Source organism: Clarias gariepinus, chromosome 7 (genome assembly GCF_024256425.1).
Source record: "Clarias gariepinus isolate MV-2021 ecotype Netherlands chromosome 7, CGAR_prim_01v2, whole genome shotgun sequence".
NCBI classification, from domain to species: Eukaryota; Metazoa; Chordata; class Actinopteri; order Siluriformes; family Clariidae; genus Clarias; species Clarias gariepinus.
Window position 1 is genome coordinate 9,523,377 of NC_071106.1, and position 16,044 is coordinate 9,539,420.

General features: G+C 38.5%; 2 protein-coding genes across 2 annotated transcripts in view; one reads left to right on the plus strand and one right to left on the minus strand.

Moving 5' to 3' along the window:
* The window catches only part of LOC128527858 (carbohydrate sulfotransferase 8-like), a 106,384-nt gene that overhangs the window by 52,580 nt on the left and 37,760 nt on the right, over window positions 1–16,044 (minus strand). The window lies entirely within an intron of this gene.
* LOC128527860 (uncharacterized) lies at window positions 672–2,085 on the plus strand. The gene is made up of 3 exons (XM_053500488.1): window positions 672–716; window positions 1,636–1,722; window positions 1,892–2,085. Exons 1-3 carry the CDS (start codon window positions 692–694, stop codon window positions 2,050–2,052), a joined length of 273 nt encoding a protein of 90 aa, XP_053356463.1. The 5' UTR covers window positions 672–691; the 3' UTR covers window positions 2,053–2,085.

Below are 16,044 nucleotides of genomic sequence, written 5' to 3' on the forward strand. Positions count from 1 at the left end.
CTAAAACACACACACACACACACACACACACACACACACACACACACGTGCATGCCTACGCACATACAGACCAACACACACACACACACACACACACACGTATCGATCAGGGTCTGGACTGACATGAACACACACATACTGTAGAAAGACACACACAGAGACACAGACACACACACACACACTTGCACACAGGAGTGTATGCATCAGAGTCTGGACTGACACACACACACACAGGAGTGTATCGATCAGGTTGTGGACTGACATGAACACACACATAGAAAGACACACACACACACACGTGCATGCCTACGCACATACAGACCAACACACACACACACACACACACACAGGAGTGTATCGATCAGGGTCTGTACTGACATGAACACATACATAGAAAGACACACACACACACACACACGTCTCAGTTCTCATAAACCAATTCTAATCTGAACTTTGTCTTTCTGTGCACTGACTCCATGGAAACATATAAAAGTAAAAACACACACACGTGAACACACACACACACACACACACTACACACACTTGTAGGAGGCCCTGTGCTGGCCGTGGTCACTAGGTGAGTCTGTAGTCAACAACATGAGCCTGAGAGTGTACAGAGGCTCAGTGTGAGTGTGTGTCAGTGCCGCGATCACCTGGAGAACAGGCGTCTCTCTCTCATCACTCCAGCGACATGTTTGTGACGGTGATACTGGGAGGTGAGTTCAGGAACGTCTTCAGTGTAAAGTGTAAAGAGTGATGTGTCGCCAGGAATTCATTTCTCATTGGTTCTTTATCTACAGTGAGGCGTGAACCGCAAACAAACCCACGTCTCCATATCGTCGAGACCATCAGAAGATACTTAAATAATACTAATAACTTGGACAAATTAAACGTGATTAAGCAATTAAGCAATGTATTCATTAGATGCTTCGTGAAATTAATGATGAGGTTGTAAATAAAAGACTTTCCTGGCCATTAAAGAGCGAGTTATTAGACAACGGAGTAACATTACTATTAATAATAATCAGGTTATTCTTAATAAAACAGCTTTAGAAATCACATGACAAGACTTTACACTATTTTATCTGTCACTTGTTTTTTATTCATTTAAAATTTTTGGAAGTATTTTATTTATTAGTGGTAGTAGTAGTAATAATAATAATAATAATAATAATCATTTTTAGTAAAATTTTTCTACTCTTTCTTCTTTTTCTCTTTTTTTATTTGTTCTTATTTCTTTCTTTCCTTCTTTCCTGTCATCTTTTTAACTTTTCCATTTTTCTTTTTTTTCTTTTTCTTTCTATCCTTCTTTTTTCCTTAATTTCTTCTGTTTTTTATTCTTTCTTTCTTTCTTTCTTTCTTTCTTTCTTTCTGTCTTTACTCTTCCTTTTTTATTTTTTAATCCTTCCTTCACTTCTTCCTCATATTCTTCTTTCTTTTCTTTAATTATTTCATTTCTTTCTTTACATCCCATTTTCTTCTTTACTTTTTTCCTTCTTTTTTTCTCTCCTTTATTTCTTCATTCTTTCCAATTCCCTTGGTTCCTTCTGTCTTATTTTCAAACTTACTTATTTTTCCTTTTCTTTCTTCTCTCATTCTTTCCTTCCTTGTTTTTTCTCTCTTCCATTCATTCAGAGAAAAGAGCTGAGCTACTTAACCTCAACTGCCGGATTGTGAATTTCATCCACTGTTTAAAGGAGAAGTGCAAACTGGACCCGCAAGGTTGTCATTTTAAAGCTCTTACTATATAAATCAGCTGAAAGATTAATATACTGAGAATACACTCTCTAAATACAGTCCTCTACTCGGAAATAGTGGCGATGTCTTAAACTTCACCGCAGTAGAGAGTAGAAAGGAAGTGTGTGAGAATAGACTGCTGTTTTTTCTTCAGTGCAAGTGGACTTGATGGACCGGACTGGAGAGCTGGTGCACTTGGTGGAGGTGGAGCACAGCGTGGACCTGGCCAGCACTTTACTGAAAAACCGACAGAGCTACATCGTACTGAGCGTGTCACGTGAGTCACGTGAGTCACGTGAATTACCTCATTTTTAAGTGATTTTTTTTTTTTAAATAAAGGGAAAAGAATAAACAGGTTGTTTCTAACACAGGCTCTGATGGCAGTGAGGAGCTTCAGTACACTGCAGTGCATGATGGGGATTTAAGGAAAAGTCACCCAGAGGTAGCAGGTAATGCAGCTTTAGGATGCTTTTGCATGATATGAAAGTGCAAAAAAAGTTTGTTCAACTTTTATTGTTTGTCACGTGACAGAATTTTATATCCCTTACGAATATAAAAAAGGAAATATATTGTAAAATATAATGCAATATATTTATTAAAATAATACATTTCCATATATAGGAATCTAGTGCTTATATTAATTAATATATTGCAATATATGAATGGACCATGTATGGATATATAATTTTTTTTTGTAAACAGAATTATGCACACACTTTTACTTTGTCAGTGTGCTCTAATTAATGCCTATAAAGTCCATTTTATTTGAACTACATAAACATATAAGCATATTGTAAAAAGTTTGCATATACTGTTTTTAAATATATTTCTCAATATATGAAAAGTGGCAATTCCTTATGTATTTTTCAACATATTTGTATATATTAATACAATATACTGTATTATTCTGTGTATTGTAAAAATATTTTTGAATATGAATATTCTTTTTCGGTTAATTAATAGTTAGTATCTGTTAGTGTAGCAACAAGGAATATTAACATTATACATTTTTCTTATTTTACCAGTAGATCAGAACACTAAAATCATTTTATATATCAACAGTTAATATATAGGGAAATGTATTTTCTCTCCATAAAGGATAATGTATTGTTACTTTAGTTCCTAGGTTACAAAATAAAAAAACAAGAATTAAGATGTAGCTGCGATTACAATCACATCAAGGTGCGTCTCTCCCTGAAGCAGATTTTGCAATGATTCACCCCGAAATACAGTGCCTGGCCAAAAAGAAAAAGAAAAATAACAATAATCGCCATTAGAAAATTATTGGGCTGCACCAAGCACAAAAACATAATGCAATTATTTATATGCAGAGCAATTATATAATTACATCCTAAAATATATATATATTTGCACAGATTTTAAATTCTAGTGAGTCATTATTATATTATTGGAATCATTGTACATTTTGTTCTGTGTGTTTATTATAGTGATGTTGAAGAAGCTGTCAAATCTCTCGAAAAAGCAGGACAAAAGGTCTGCTCTTAAGAAAGGATCTATCAGTCAAATCAAGACCAAAGTCACTTCCACGTCCGCTAAGAGCACCGCCTCAACACCCGAGAGCTGAAAAAGCACTTTTACTGTTTTAAAAAAGTCACATTTGCTGGCTGTGGCCTGGGGCATGCTGTCTGTTTCATGCCGTTAGCTACATACCAAAACGAACCCAGCAGCCTCGGTAGTCCAGAAGGAAAATGCAACCTTTTTCTCTCTCTGTCCTTGACATCTGCATTTTCTACATGTCTGTAGTGTATTTATACACTGATCAGCCATAACATCATGACCACGGCTTATATTGAGTGGGTCGTCCTTTCGCCTCCGAAACAGGCTGTTCTGACGCAGTTCTATCAGAAGTGCCGTTAACCTTTTTCAGCAGTTTGAGCTACAGTAGCGATTTTATTGGATCAGACATCCATGTGCCAGGATAATGAAAAATATTACCTCCATCTGTCAGTGGTCCTTATGTTATGGCTGATCTATCTGTCTATCCGTCTGTCTATCTGTCTGTCTGTCTATCCTTAATTAACTGACCAAGAAAAAGTGCAAGAGTCGACCATCAGCTGGACGATTCATTAGTGCTTACAGTTTTCTGTGATTCTCAAGGACCAGTACTGAAACATTATCAGGATAAAGGTTCAACAATCAACAGTGCTCGTTATAGAGTGACGCGTATTGAAAAGCTGAAGACACACTGTTGACACTCTTGTTTTGAGTTGTTGAAGTGTCCTCCCTATAGTCCTGATCTCCCTCCATCACCTGTTTGGGCTCCTGAAAGCAGCCCTACGAGGACAGAGATTTACTTCTGATGACAACGGTGCATTCTTGGAGGAGATTAAGTTGAAAAAATGATGTATTTGTCTACTCTAAAGGTTAATTCAAATAAATTCTACAGACAGAGTGCGGTTCATTTTTGAGTCACCCTTGTATATTATGCTTTATTTCTTTATAAGCTAAAGAAATAAAAGCACATTTTTTTGTCTCTGGTATTATATCGCTTTCCCGAGGATTAGTCATTTTGATGAGACCAAACCAGACACTTGAGTCCAAACAAGATTTTCATTTTGTTTCTTTTGCTGCACTTGGGCTGCTATAAGAAAACCAGACCGTCTCAGTCTTAGCTTCAACATAAACAGGTGGTCAAAGGGATTTATGGCACAGAACAAGTCCCTCATAAAAGTGAGCACTGAATGGGATTTGAGACTGAATGGTGAGTGGAGGAATCAGAAGTGCCAGAAGACGATCTGTATTATGTACAGTATGGTACATTGCAGAGGCTCACTGCTGTTCGTGTGGCATTTATGAAATGCTAGCCACAAAAAAACAAGTCTAAAGCTTAGGCAGAGATAACATCAATGGTGGTTGAGTCTCACATCCAGTCTTATGTGGGTTTCCTGTGGGTTCTCCGGTCCCTCCCACAGACCAAAAATATGACATGTAGGTTAACTGACATTTCCATTGAGTGTCTGAGTGTGTGTGTGTGTACTTGCATCTTATAATTAGATGGCACTACATCTTTGGTGTACCCTGCTTTGTGCTCAAAGTTCCCTTGGGACAGGGTTCAGTCCCCAATAAACCATGATGGACCAACTAATGTATTGTTTATTTTATAATTTACAATTTCAAGTCTCCAGGTTAAAAAAAAATTGTATATTAAAGGTAAAGAAGCATGACCAGTGGGCAAAAAGTTTACATTTGACAATTGGAATAAAAATTAATACAATGGTCAACATCGGCCTTCAAAAAGGTTATGTTCCAGTTGGACTACAGAGGTTCCTAAATGGATTTATGGATCGAATTGGTATAAAAAGCTAATTAACTGGACTCACACCTCCCCTGCTTAACAACATCCTGGCACTCACCGACTTTATCAGCTATTAGTGTCCATATTGGTTGCCATACATGTTTCAAGATAGTTACAAATGTATCTCCTCCTAATCTGACTTCACTGTACTTGTACTTGTACTGTACGTCTTTTTTCTAGAATTTATAGTGAGGCAAATAAGTATTTAGTCAGCCACCATCTGTGCAATTTCTCCCACTTAAAAAGATGAGAGAGGCCTGTAATTTTTATCATAGGTATACCTCAACTATGAGAGACAAAATAAGAAAAAAAAATCCAGAAAATCACATTGTAGGATTTTTAAATAATTAATAGGTAAATTCCTCAGTAAAATAAGTATTTGGTCACCTACAAACAAGCAAGATTTCTGTCTCTCACAGACCTGTAACTTCTTCTTTAAAAGGCTCCTCTGTCCTCCACTCGTTACCCGTATTAATGGTATCTGTTTGAACTTATCAGTTTAAAAGACACCTGTCCACAACCTCAAACAGTCACACTCCAAACTCCACTATGGCCAAGACCAAAGAGCTGTCAAAGGACACCAGAAACAAAATTGTAGATCTGCACCAGGCTGGGAAGACTGAATCTGCAATAGGTAAGCAGCTTGGTGTGAGGAAATCAACTGTGGAAGCAATTATTATAAAATAGAAGACATACAAGACCACTGATAATCTCCCTCGATCTGGGGCTCCACGCAAGATCTCACTCCATGGGGTCAAAATGATCACAAGAACAACAAAAATCCCAGAACCACACGGGGGACCTAGTGAATGACCTGCAGAGAGCTGGGACCAAAGTAACAAAGGCTACCATCAGTAACACACTGGCCGCCAGGGCCTCAAAACCCTGCAGTGCCAGACGTGTCCCCCTGCTTAAGCCAGTACATGTCCAGGCCCGTCTGAAGTTTGCTAGACAACATTTGGATGATCCAGAAGAGGATTGGGAGAATGCCAGATGGTCAGATGAAATCAAAATTTTGGTAAAAACACCATACCTACTGTGAAGCATGGGGGTGGAAACATCATGCTTTGGGGCTGTTTTTCTGCAAAGGGACCAGGACGACTGATCGACTGTTAAGGGAAGAATGAATAGGGCATTGTATCGTGAGATTTTGAGTGATACCTATGATGAATATTACAGGCCTTTCTCATCTTTTTAGGTGGGAGAACTTGCACAATTGGTGGCCCCACTGTACCTAGTTCTTCCTAGTGTTCATGTAATACTGTGTCTAAAAGATATGACATACTGTGGTGGTAGTAAAGTAGTACAATTCACCTCGTTTAGTCGCGGTTAGTTACCTCCACAGCAGGATATGTCTTGGCGGAGCAAAATAACTGGTTAAATAAAGAATCAAATCATAATATATTGATAATAAATTGTGTTTATGGAACTCTTCTATAAAATCAATATTGCACTTGAGGTTGTGCTGTCATGCTGAATATTAACACAGCCTCTCATGTAGTATTGCTTAATTATGACTGTAACCAGCAGATGAAGTGATTGGGCTTGGGAGTTGATCTAAATAGCTTGTAGGACACAGTTAAATAGTTTTTCTTCAATAGCTTCTTTATTTTATTTTGATATATACTGTATTTTAGGGTATTTTGTCTTTTTTGTTTTTGTCTAATCATGATCACTATTGCATTTAATTTTAAAATGTAATTACATTCAGATTTGTGTTTTTATTTTTTTATAATTTTTTTTTTTAAATAAAAGTGCTTCTGTGCCTGGTTTGGAATGTGGGTTTTGGCAGGTAGCTGCTCTCCCCCCTTTACAGTACTGTCGACCGACCCTACAGACCTACTTCCACATTCATGTTGGTGTCTGACAGTTAGTGTGATTAATGATTGTTTGAACACAATCAGAGTGATACATATAGTTATGTATACGTCTTTAAAGTGCTTTTATGCTGGAATGCATCTCGTCCTATCAGATTACGCGGCCAGAGGTAATTGTTGTATAATTCCGTATAAATCCTACAATCATTAAAGCACTTATCTCTAAAGTATAACTCTTTACAAAATAATCTACAATCTTTACAAATCTCTAAAAACCAAATTAAATTCCTTAGAATGGTATTCCCTCTTTTATCTGCATTTTAGTTTCTGTTGATTCCATGTGCTTACCATTCTTTGATTTTGTTAAACAATTTAATTTAATTAAATTTAATCCCTGTGTGATAACAGGGTCCTGTAATTTACATAGCGCACGGAGATATGAAAGAAAGCGAGACACGGCCATTGTGAACAACTGACAGTTTCATTTATTGTGTATAGCAGTTCTTGGATGAACAGAAAAGAGATTCAGTTTGTGACGGCCAATTAAAGGCTGAAAATAAGACGAGGCAGAAAGAGAGAGTCCGGATTAAGGGACGGGCGTATCTCTCTGTCTCTCGTTTCATTACACATTGCATTCTCTTGCTTTGCGTATTAGACACAGATCCCTCTGTCCCCGCTGCCAGGCTGTGGATCTGTGCTGATCTAAATGAGGACGAGGCTCACAGCTGCAGGGTTTACTTCCCCCGGGTTAAAAACCAATCCATGAAAGCTTTCACACTAAAACAGAAATGTATGCGATGGATAACAAGCAAACAAAAGAAAACATTCTGAGTATGCAAATTTTTTTTACATACAGTATGCATTGTTTAAAATTCTTTACTCTAAGCCGTCCTCGATCTCATCCTTGCTTCAGTGCTCTGAGTAAATTTGTACTTCAGAGCTGCTGCTGTAATCATAAACATGAGTCTGAGCACAGAACGGTCTTTATGGTTACAGCAGCAGCTCTGGAGTGTTGTGGATGGGAAGTTTGGATCATTTTATTGACTTTGTTCTTTAAATCTTGTTTATCAAATTGAGCAAATCTTTTTTGAGTCATTTAGTTTTTTTCATTCATTTGATCAGAAATAGAATAAAATAAAATGTTACATTTTCAATAAACAGACCCCCAACAAGTCTACATACACACATTTCGGCTAGAGTTCCAGTAATGATAATATTACAATAAAGCCTAAGAATATATTATGATAAACAGACTGAGCAGCTCACCTCTCATATCTTCTGGTCCGGATCGTTCCTTTCTTTTGTCATGTGACTTTTATAGGCACTTTGCAGTGCATCACACAGGAAACAGAATTGAGTGATTCTTCTAGTCCAAGTCGTTCGTTCTTCTCATTCCTGCTTCCTGTAAATAACCTATGGAGGTTTTTCTCTGTCTTTGAAAATGAACAAATCATTCTGAAAGACTCACGTTAAAGACTTTGTTCAAAAAGAACAAATTGTTCATGATGGACCCATCACCAGTATACAGTAATATTGTTATGGTTCAAATTTTCGCATCAACCAAAATAGGAAAGGTCTGGGCTCTTCTTAAGCTTTTTACCTCATCTTGTTTTTTCACTCTGGTTTACTTATTAGTGGTAAAATTCTAAATTCAGAATACTGTTCAGATACTTTCTGATCTTGTCTATACTGTATATGCATTTTCACGCATTCCAACATGCACAGAAATGACTGCACTGGGCTCTCAGACATACAGCCTTCTTTAAAACGTTTACACTACGTAATTATTTTACTGTGGATATACTGTACGGTAGGACTTTTTTTTTCTTCTGTAAATGTCACTCGCCTTTTTTTCCGCCTTTTTATGAGTAATTTCATTACAATTTTAATTCCCAGTTTGACTTTTACCATGTGCAAATAAAATTAAAATCAACAGGGGCAGTGGTAGCTCAGAGGGTTAAGTTACTGATCAGAAGGTCGGTGGTTCTAGCCCCAGCTCCACCAGGTTGCCGTTATAGGGCCCTCAAGCAAACCCTATCTGCTCCAGGGGTGTTATATCATAGCTGGCTCTCTGACCCTGGGAATATGCGAATAAAGAATTTCACTGTGTAGTATATGTGACAAATCAATGCTTAACTTTTGGACATACATCTGTTCACAGCAACTGGCCTGAGAAAGAACTCTGCTCCAGTAAACAAAACTATAAGCATTATTGGACAAATTTGATAAAATACAGTTTGCTACAAGATGGATCATCCCTCAGTCATGCTGCCTCAGTCCCTGTTTCAGAAATATGTAGTTAAAATCGATACAAGTGCAGGAAAAAACCTTTGTGTAAAGACAAAAAAGATGAATAATAAAATAAAATAAATAAATGCGAAATAATGAGGATGCAAAGATGAAGACTGACATGAAGTAGTATACAATAAGAGGACAACGTAATACAGGCGATTGTGACGTGGTATGTTCCAGATCTGTTCATTATGGACCTGCAACAGCATGAGGAAGGTTGAGAAATAACATCCGCACCCGGCCTTGTGTGTGATGTACTTGCCAAAACAGAACATTTTAAATACAAAAATAAATCAATAAATAAACACTATTTTGGCAAATGCGTTCCAAAACTTGTTGCATTAGATAAGTTTATTTTCTTTGTTAGTCAGGACTAATGATGGCTTGGCTGGCAGGAGGTGTACTGACCACAGAGAGAGAGAGAGAGAGAGAGAGAGAGAGAGAGACCTTTAAAAGAGCCACTTGTTATTGTTTTATCTGCTCATCTGGTATGTGTGTGTGTGTGTGTGTGTGTGTGTGTATGCGCGTGTGTATGAGCGAGAGAGAGAGAGAAAGAGAGAGAAAGCTCATATTTATGGTTCCTATGAGACCCTGCAAAATAATTAATCTGAAACAGTTAATTCAATCGGCAGCTCATTAATGTAAGATGCCCAGCTTTCAGCTGCCACCTGTCGCTACACAAGAGAGACAGACAGAGAGCGGGTTTCAGAGATGAAGACTAAGGAAGGAGAAGGAGAAAGAACTTCTAAGAAAGAAAGAAAGAGAGAGAGAGAGAGAGAGAGAGAGAGAAGGTAGAAAAGATAGAAGGCCAGATTGTTTAACATTAGCTAGTTCAAATATTGTATCTACATTATATCGACAAAGGTATTTACCCAAACCTGTTAATTATTGTATTCAGGTGTTTTAGTCAGGCTCCTTATAGCATACTGTACCAAGACATATTGGACGTTGCTATGCTTTCAACTTTGTGGCAACAGTTAACAAGGGGCAGGTCCTTTTCTATTTTAGCAAGGACTATAAAGATGTGTGGAGGAACTTGACCGGCCCTAATACAGAGCCCTGACCTCAACCCCATCGAGCACCTTTGGGATGAACTGGAACTGAGATTGTGAGCCAGGACTTCTTGTACAACATCAGTGTCTGACCTCATAAATGCTCTACAGAATAAATTCCCACAGAATCACTTTAAAATCTTGTGGACAGCCTTCCAAGAAGAGTGGAAGCTGTTATTAGTAGCCGCAAAAATGGGACCAACTTTATATGGAAGTATATGTGTTGGGATACAATGTTCGGCCAAATACTTTTGTCCATATAATAAATGTTACCTTACTGTATGAGCGAGAGCATCAGGGACTAACTGAAAAGTAAGTGACTTTTTGAAATGGGTGCCTGGAATTGTTAAGCTTGTTGTTGGCTAGCTACTTTCCCTAATGAGCGCTAGCTACTTTGCCTTAAGTTGGCTAGCTACTTTACCTAACGTCAGACGTCACACCCTACAGAAACCCATTTCCCTGATCTCCCTGAACACCAGGACCCATAACCCTGTCTAATACTTTTGTTTGGTGATTCTTATTGATTCAGCACCTTGTGCAAAGAAATTTTGCCGAACCACAACATTCGCCTTTCTGTCTGGCGATCACGGCCATCAGAGATACTGTAATACAAATCCAAGTCAAATAATAATGAATTTATTCCCACGGATTTTCCTGAACACGTGGCGAAAGAGCAGATAACAACATATGCTAAGAAACTTCAGTCACTGGATATTAGCATCCTTTAGCACGCTCACACTGATTTTTTGCATCACTTTTGAGATCATTTTGGTGATAATGGAGGCGTTTGATAAAAAACGCTGATACACATGCACTACAGGACTAACCATGACAAATAGCAGCAGTCAAAGATCTTTTTTCTAACATGAGCTAAAATCTGCATAGGAAATTAGAGACATGCATCCAGACAGGACGACATTTATTAAACGAGGACTGAGTTTGGAAAAGCTTTTGTTAATGAGGTGATTTGGCTACAAGCTGTCTTTTGTCTCGAGTGAGCAGGGTTGTGTATTATCGCTACATAATAACTACATTATTGTAACGGAGTGTGTGTGTGTTATTCTACATATTTTTAATCTTATTTCCAATCAGATCAAATGAGATTCATGACTTTTTTTTTTATAATTTACAAATAAATTTGCAATTTCTATTTTAAGGTGTAATAATTATGCTGGAAGAAAAACACACTGAGATCTTATTGTATCAGCAAAGCTTATTAGATCGTTTTTTTTTCTTATCTTGCAAATATTTTGTGTGTACATAACAAATTGGGGCATAGTGTGCACTCTCAATTGCAATTTATTGCAATACTCAAATGCAAACGTGTGTGTGTGTGTGTCTGTGTGTGTGTGTGTGTGTGTGTGTGTGTGACTGTTAAAGCACTCTCATACTTCCTATGTAAACCTGGTATATAAGGAAGAGTCCAAATTATCTGCACTCTAGCTGTAGAAATTATTTTAATTAACTTTTCGAAAAGACAAATCCATCATTTTTTCCCTCTGCTTTTTATTACACTTTGTCCATCTGTCACAACAAGCTTTCATATTCGCTTAGTAAAAAATGTTCTTCATCACATCTTCGTCCTCGTAGGGCTGCTTTCAGGGGACCAAACTGGTGAAAGTCTTATGGAGCGGGATCAGGACTAGAGCGATGCTTTAACACCTTAGAACAAGATTATTGCAGAGTGTCGAGAGTGTGGGCAGAAGTGTGCAGACGTGCATCATCATGCGAGATCACGACACCCTCGGATATCAGCCCTCTGCGTTTAATCCGAAGTTTAGGCTTCGGCTCTTCAGTAAGCGTCTCACTGGAATGAGCAGTGTAGCTTGGTGAACCTTTTTTCCTGTTGATGTTCCAATACTTATGGCCCTTAAGATGAGAATCCCAGAAGAACTGTAAACATTGATGAACTTTCCAGCTGATGGTTGACTTTTGAACTTTTTCTGGGTCGGTGATTGAGGATGTTTCCTTCTTTAATGCAAATAACAAGTGGCGCATCCATTAAATGAAGTGATGTAACATGTTTAATTAAACTGATTTAAACTTTTTTTCCGTTAGTATTATTGTTTGATCGTCATCGTTAGAAAGTGATGCAGCGGCACTTTATTCCTTTTGTCTGAGATAAGGTCTCTCACCTCACCCATGACTCCACTTCCACACTAAACACATCCCTTAAAGGTCACATCCCTAAAACAACATTTCCCTTAAAGCTCAACACCAAATACGTTAACAAGTCTGATCTCTCAATAAACCCATAATGCACTGCTCTGGACAACTCCTACAGAACTACACTGACTCTCTGAGCTGTCTTTCTTAATGACGCTCCACTTTGTTGTTTAACAGAACCTCCAAAAATCTCATTAGTTCTCTCCTAATTGCTGGGGCGCTGATTATTTCACAGCAGTGATGAAAAAAAAAGAAAAAAAAAAAAGACGGAGCAGTAATGTTGAAGTAATCACAGACAGACGTCCTGCCACGCCCGTCCTGCTAACAAGCCTGCCATCCGAAAGCATTCCGGGTAATTAATCATTCACAAAGTCTGAGTGTCATCCGTGAGGTCATCAATATTCTCCCTGCCAACTGTCTACTTATTAAAATGCTAAGCAGTGAAAGTCGCTCTCGTTATAGTCTCCTTTTAACGTTGAATGGTTTTTCACCTTACAGGCCTGGGGAGACAAAGAGGCGCCGTTAAAGAGGCTGTTTTTAAAATGGAGGAAGGATTTTCATTTATTCTGGACTTTCACTACAGGCTTTTCAGGGGCGTCAGGGACTCATTAGTCGAGCTGGACACACACACACACACACACACACACACACACACACACAGAGGGAGTGAGAGAAAGAGAGCAGTGACATTACAGTGTTATTTCAGAACCATAAGGGCATGATAAGGGCAAAAGCTGAGAGTTTAGTGAAACATCGTTGGCATCACCTGCTTGAGCACGGATTAGAAAAGAAAAATCACGTTTTTATCACATGACTGGATCCATCTTTAGTAACTCACTCAATCTCTATACCTCTTATGCTGTACAGGGTTGCTAAAAGCATGGTACCGCTAGGCGCTAGGGGTACAAGGAGGGGTACAAGGAGGGGTACACCCTGGACGAGTGCCAATCTGTCACTCATTCACACACACTATGGGCTAATTTGGAAATGCCAATCAGCCTAATTTGTATGTTCCAGAGTACCTGGAGGAAACCCACCAACCATGTGGAGATCATGTGGAGCCCACGTGTAAAACGGGGTAGCTCAGTGGTTAAGGCGTTGGGCTACAATTTAGAAGATCCCAGGTTCAAACCCCAGTCAGTGAAGAGAACTTCTCTCGACATAACTCCACCATTTGGAACACTCTGAGAAGTCTCCAGCGCTGATGTCACTTCCTCCATGCGTTGCCATGGTCACATAAGCCCCTCGGATACCTGTTGCTGCTGCCATGAAAATTTCCCGATTACTAGCCTATATAACACGAGGAGAACATGCAAACTCCATGCACCCAGACCCGAGGTGGGAATCGAACCCCAACCCTGGAGGTGAAGGACGACAGTACTAACTCCTGCCCAAGGTTTCTTTTATCCATAAACTGTAAATTCACACGAGCTACTGTATAACTGACAATCGAGGCACACGACTGCATCACCGTTCGGATGTCAATAAGCACCAGGCAAAGAAGACTGGGTTTAGAACTGTTCAACAAATGATTAAAACCTTGCATTTCCACACACACCATGTGAAGACAACTGGGATGTTTGGGACTAAACAGTTTTGTGTCCGTAATAAAACCTTTATAAAAGCTTCAGTTTGCTATAGAAAGCATAAAGAGTAGACTTTGGATCGATGGAAAAAGGTCTGATGAGTCTAGACTGACTCTGATTCCAGAGAGATGGGCGTGTCAGGGTGAGAAGGGAAGCACATGAAGTGATGCAGACATCGTGCATAGTGTCCACTGTACAAGGCTCTGGAGGCAGTGTTCAGGCCCAGCAATGTTATAAGGCAATAAAATGAAGTCAGCTGATGACCTGAATAAAATCTACAGTATTTGTCTAAATATTCAATTCAGTATCAATACTTTGGTTGGTTTTAATTTTAAACTATATATGGCAGATAAAACACAATATTCTTGCTGATTTTATTTTTTTTATGTGATACATACAGTATAATACAGAACATGTGTGTGGCCAGAGAAGCTACTTCTGAAGATTATGTAACATGGAATTGCCCGATCTTGCTTTCCTTCAGCCGTTTTGGAGAGATGATTTTAAATGTGCCACAAAAATGGTCATTTTTCAGCGTTATACTGTCTCACTTCAAACAATTATCATTGAAAATGCTAATTATTAATATTTCATTATGTGTAAATAAATAAAAAATTGGTTTAAGCTTCTTTGTTTAGGTTTTTGGTAATATCTGTAGTGTCCGTAACCATGTCAAATTTATGTTTCAATATCTTAACAATTTTGCATTTTAGAATAATAAACTTTCTCAGGATTACTGTATGCCTTAGCCATGTTTAATCTGAATGACAATTAAGATCATTAAAAATGTGAATTTAAACAATTTACAGAAAAAGGGAATGAAATTATAATTAGCAAATGTGTTTTTTTTTTAATCTGATAAAAATATAAATGTGTAGCATATTCACCCAAAAAAAAACAAGCATGGATCAGGAGATAAGGAGCATTAGGTATTCTGTAAGAATGAAACGCTGTTATACAGTATGATCGCATCTTAAAATTCACTTTTTCACCTAGGTGAGACATTTTTCAGCACCAGTACCATGTTTTGGCCGACAGCAAATCGGGATACAGGAAAGCAGTCTGTATTTTTACTGGAAGAAGCACCGTGACGATGTCTAACCCAGTACTAGCAAGGTGTGTCTAATGAAGTAGTTGTGCTTGTGGGTCACATGAAGCGCCTTCCTAAAAAGGTTCCAGCTTGCAGGTATTCTTACACCCTGACCTATTTGTACTAGCAGGAATATAGTTTCCATGGAAACCACAAACACTTCTGTAAGGCGCTCTGCATAAGGCTGCTGTCTGCAGCCTCATTATTCATTATCCTAATTTTTGATTAGATGGGGCAGTATGATGGCGAAGGGTTTCATCCAGAGCTGACGATACTGGTCAGTGTAGTCATGTGCCACCCCAGCCCATTCGGCTTTCTGAGGTTTTTAGGTTTTTCTATTTTTAAAAGATGGTTGTGCTAAATTAACCCCAGGTGTGTGTGTGTGTGTGTGTGTGTGCGTGGACTGGCATCTAATTTGTGATGTGTGCCCAATAGTCCAGGGATAAGAGTCTGGATCCACTCATAGCCTGGGCAGGATTAATCTACTGAAGAAGGAATGAATGAATGAATGAATGAATGAATAAATGAATGAAGGAACTGAAAATCCTTATATGGTCGCTGTGGGCAATAAATAAAACTGGTGAAAAAGTGTCTTTTTCCATGTACAGCTGAACAGAGAGTTAAGGGTCCTGCTCAAGGTTCCAGTAATTGCACCCTGGCAGTGCTGGGATTTGACCTCATAACCTTCTTATCAGTAACCCAGTGCCTTTAAACACTGAAACACCATCAATCTTCCAGGTGAATCGGGAGCGTTTTTTTATATTATTTTTATGTCTCTGCCTTTCTTATCCTTACATTCACTCTTTCTGTCCAATATTGCTCTTATCTGTCTGCCTCGCTTTCCTTCTATAACTTACGCTGTTTCTTTCTCTCTCTTACACACATACCCTCAGCATGAGGAGTGTTTTCTCAGTAAAACCGCAGGCAGCCTGTCAGTAATTGCAGATCAATTCTCAGGGTGGCCCCTCGCTGGATTGAGCTGTTACCG

Coding starts and splice junctions, on each gene's coding strand:
- LOC128527860 (XM_053500488.1), top strand. CDS start 692: ATGTTTGTGACGGTGATACTGGGAG. Junction 717..1,635: donor TGTGACGGTGATACTGGGAG/GTGAGTTCAGGA, acceptor CCATTCATTCAG/AGAAAAGAGCTGAGCTACTT. Junction 1,723..1,891: donor GTGCAAACTGGACCCGCAAG/GTTGTCATTTTA, acceptor TTTTTTCTTCAG/TGCAAGTGGACTTGATGGAC.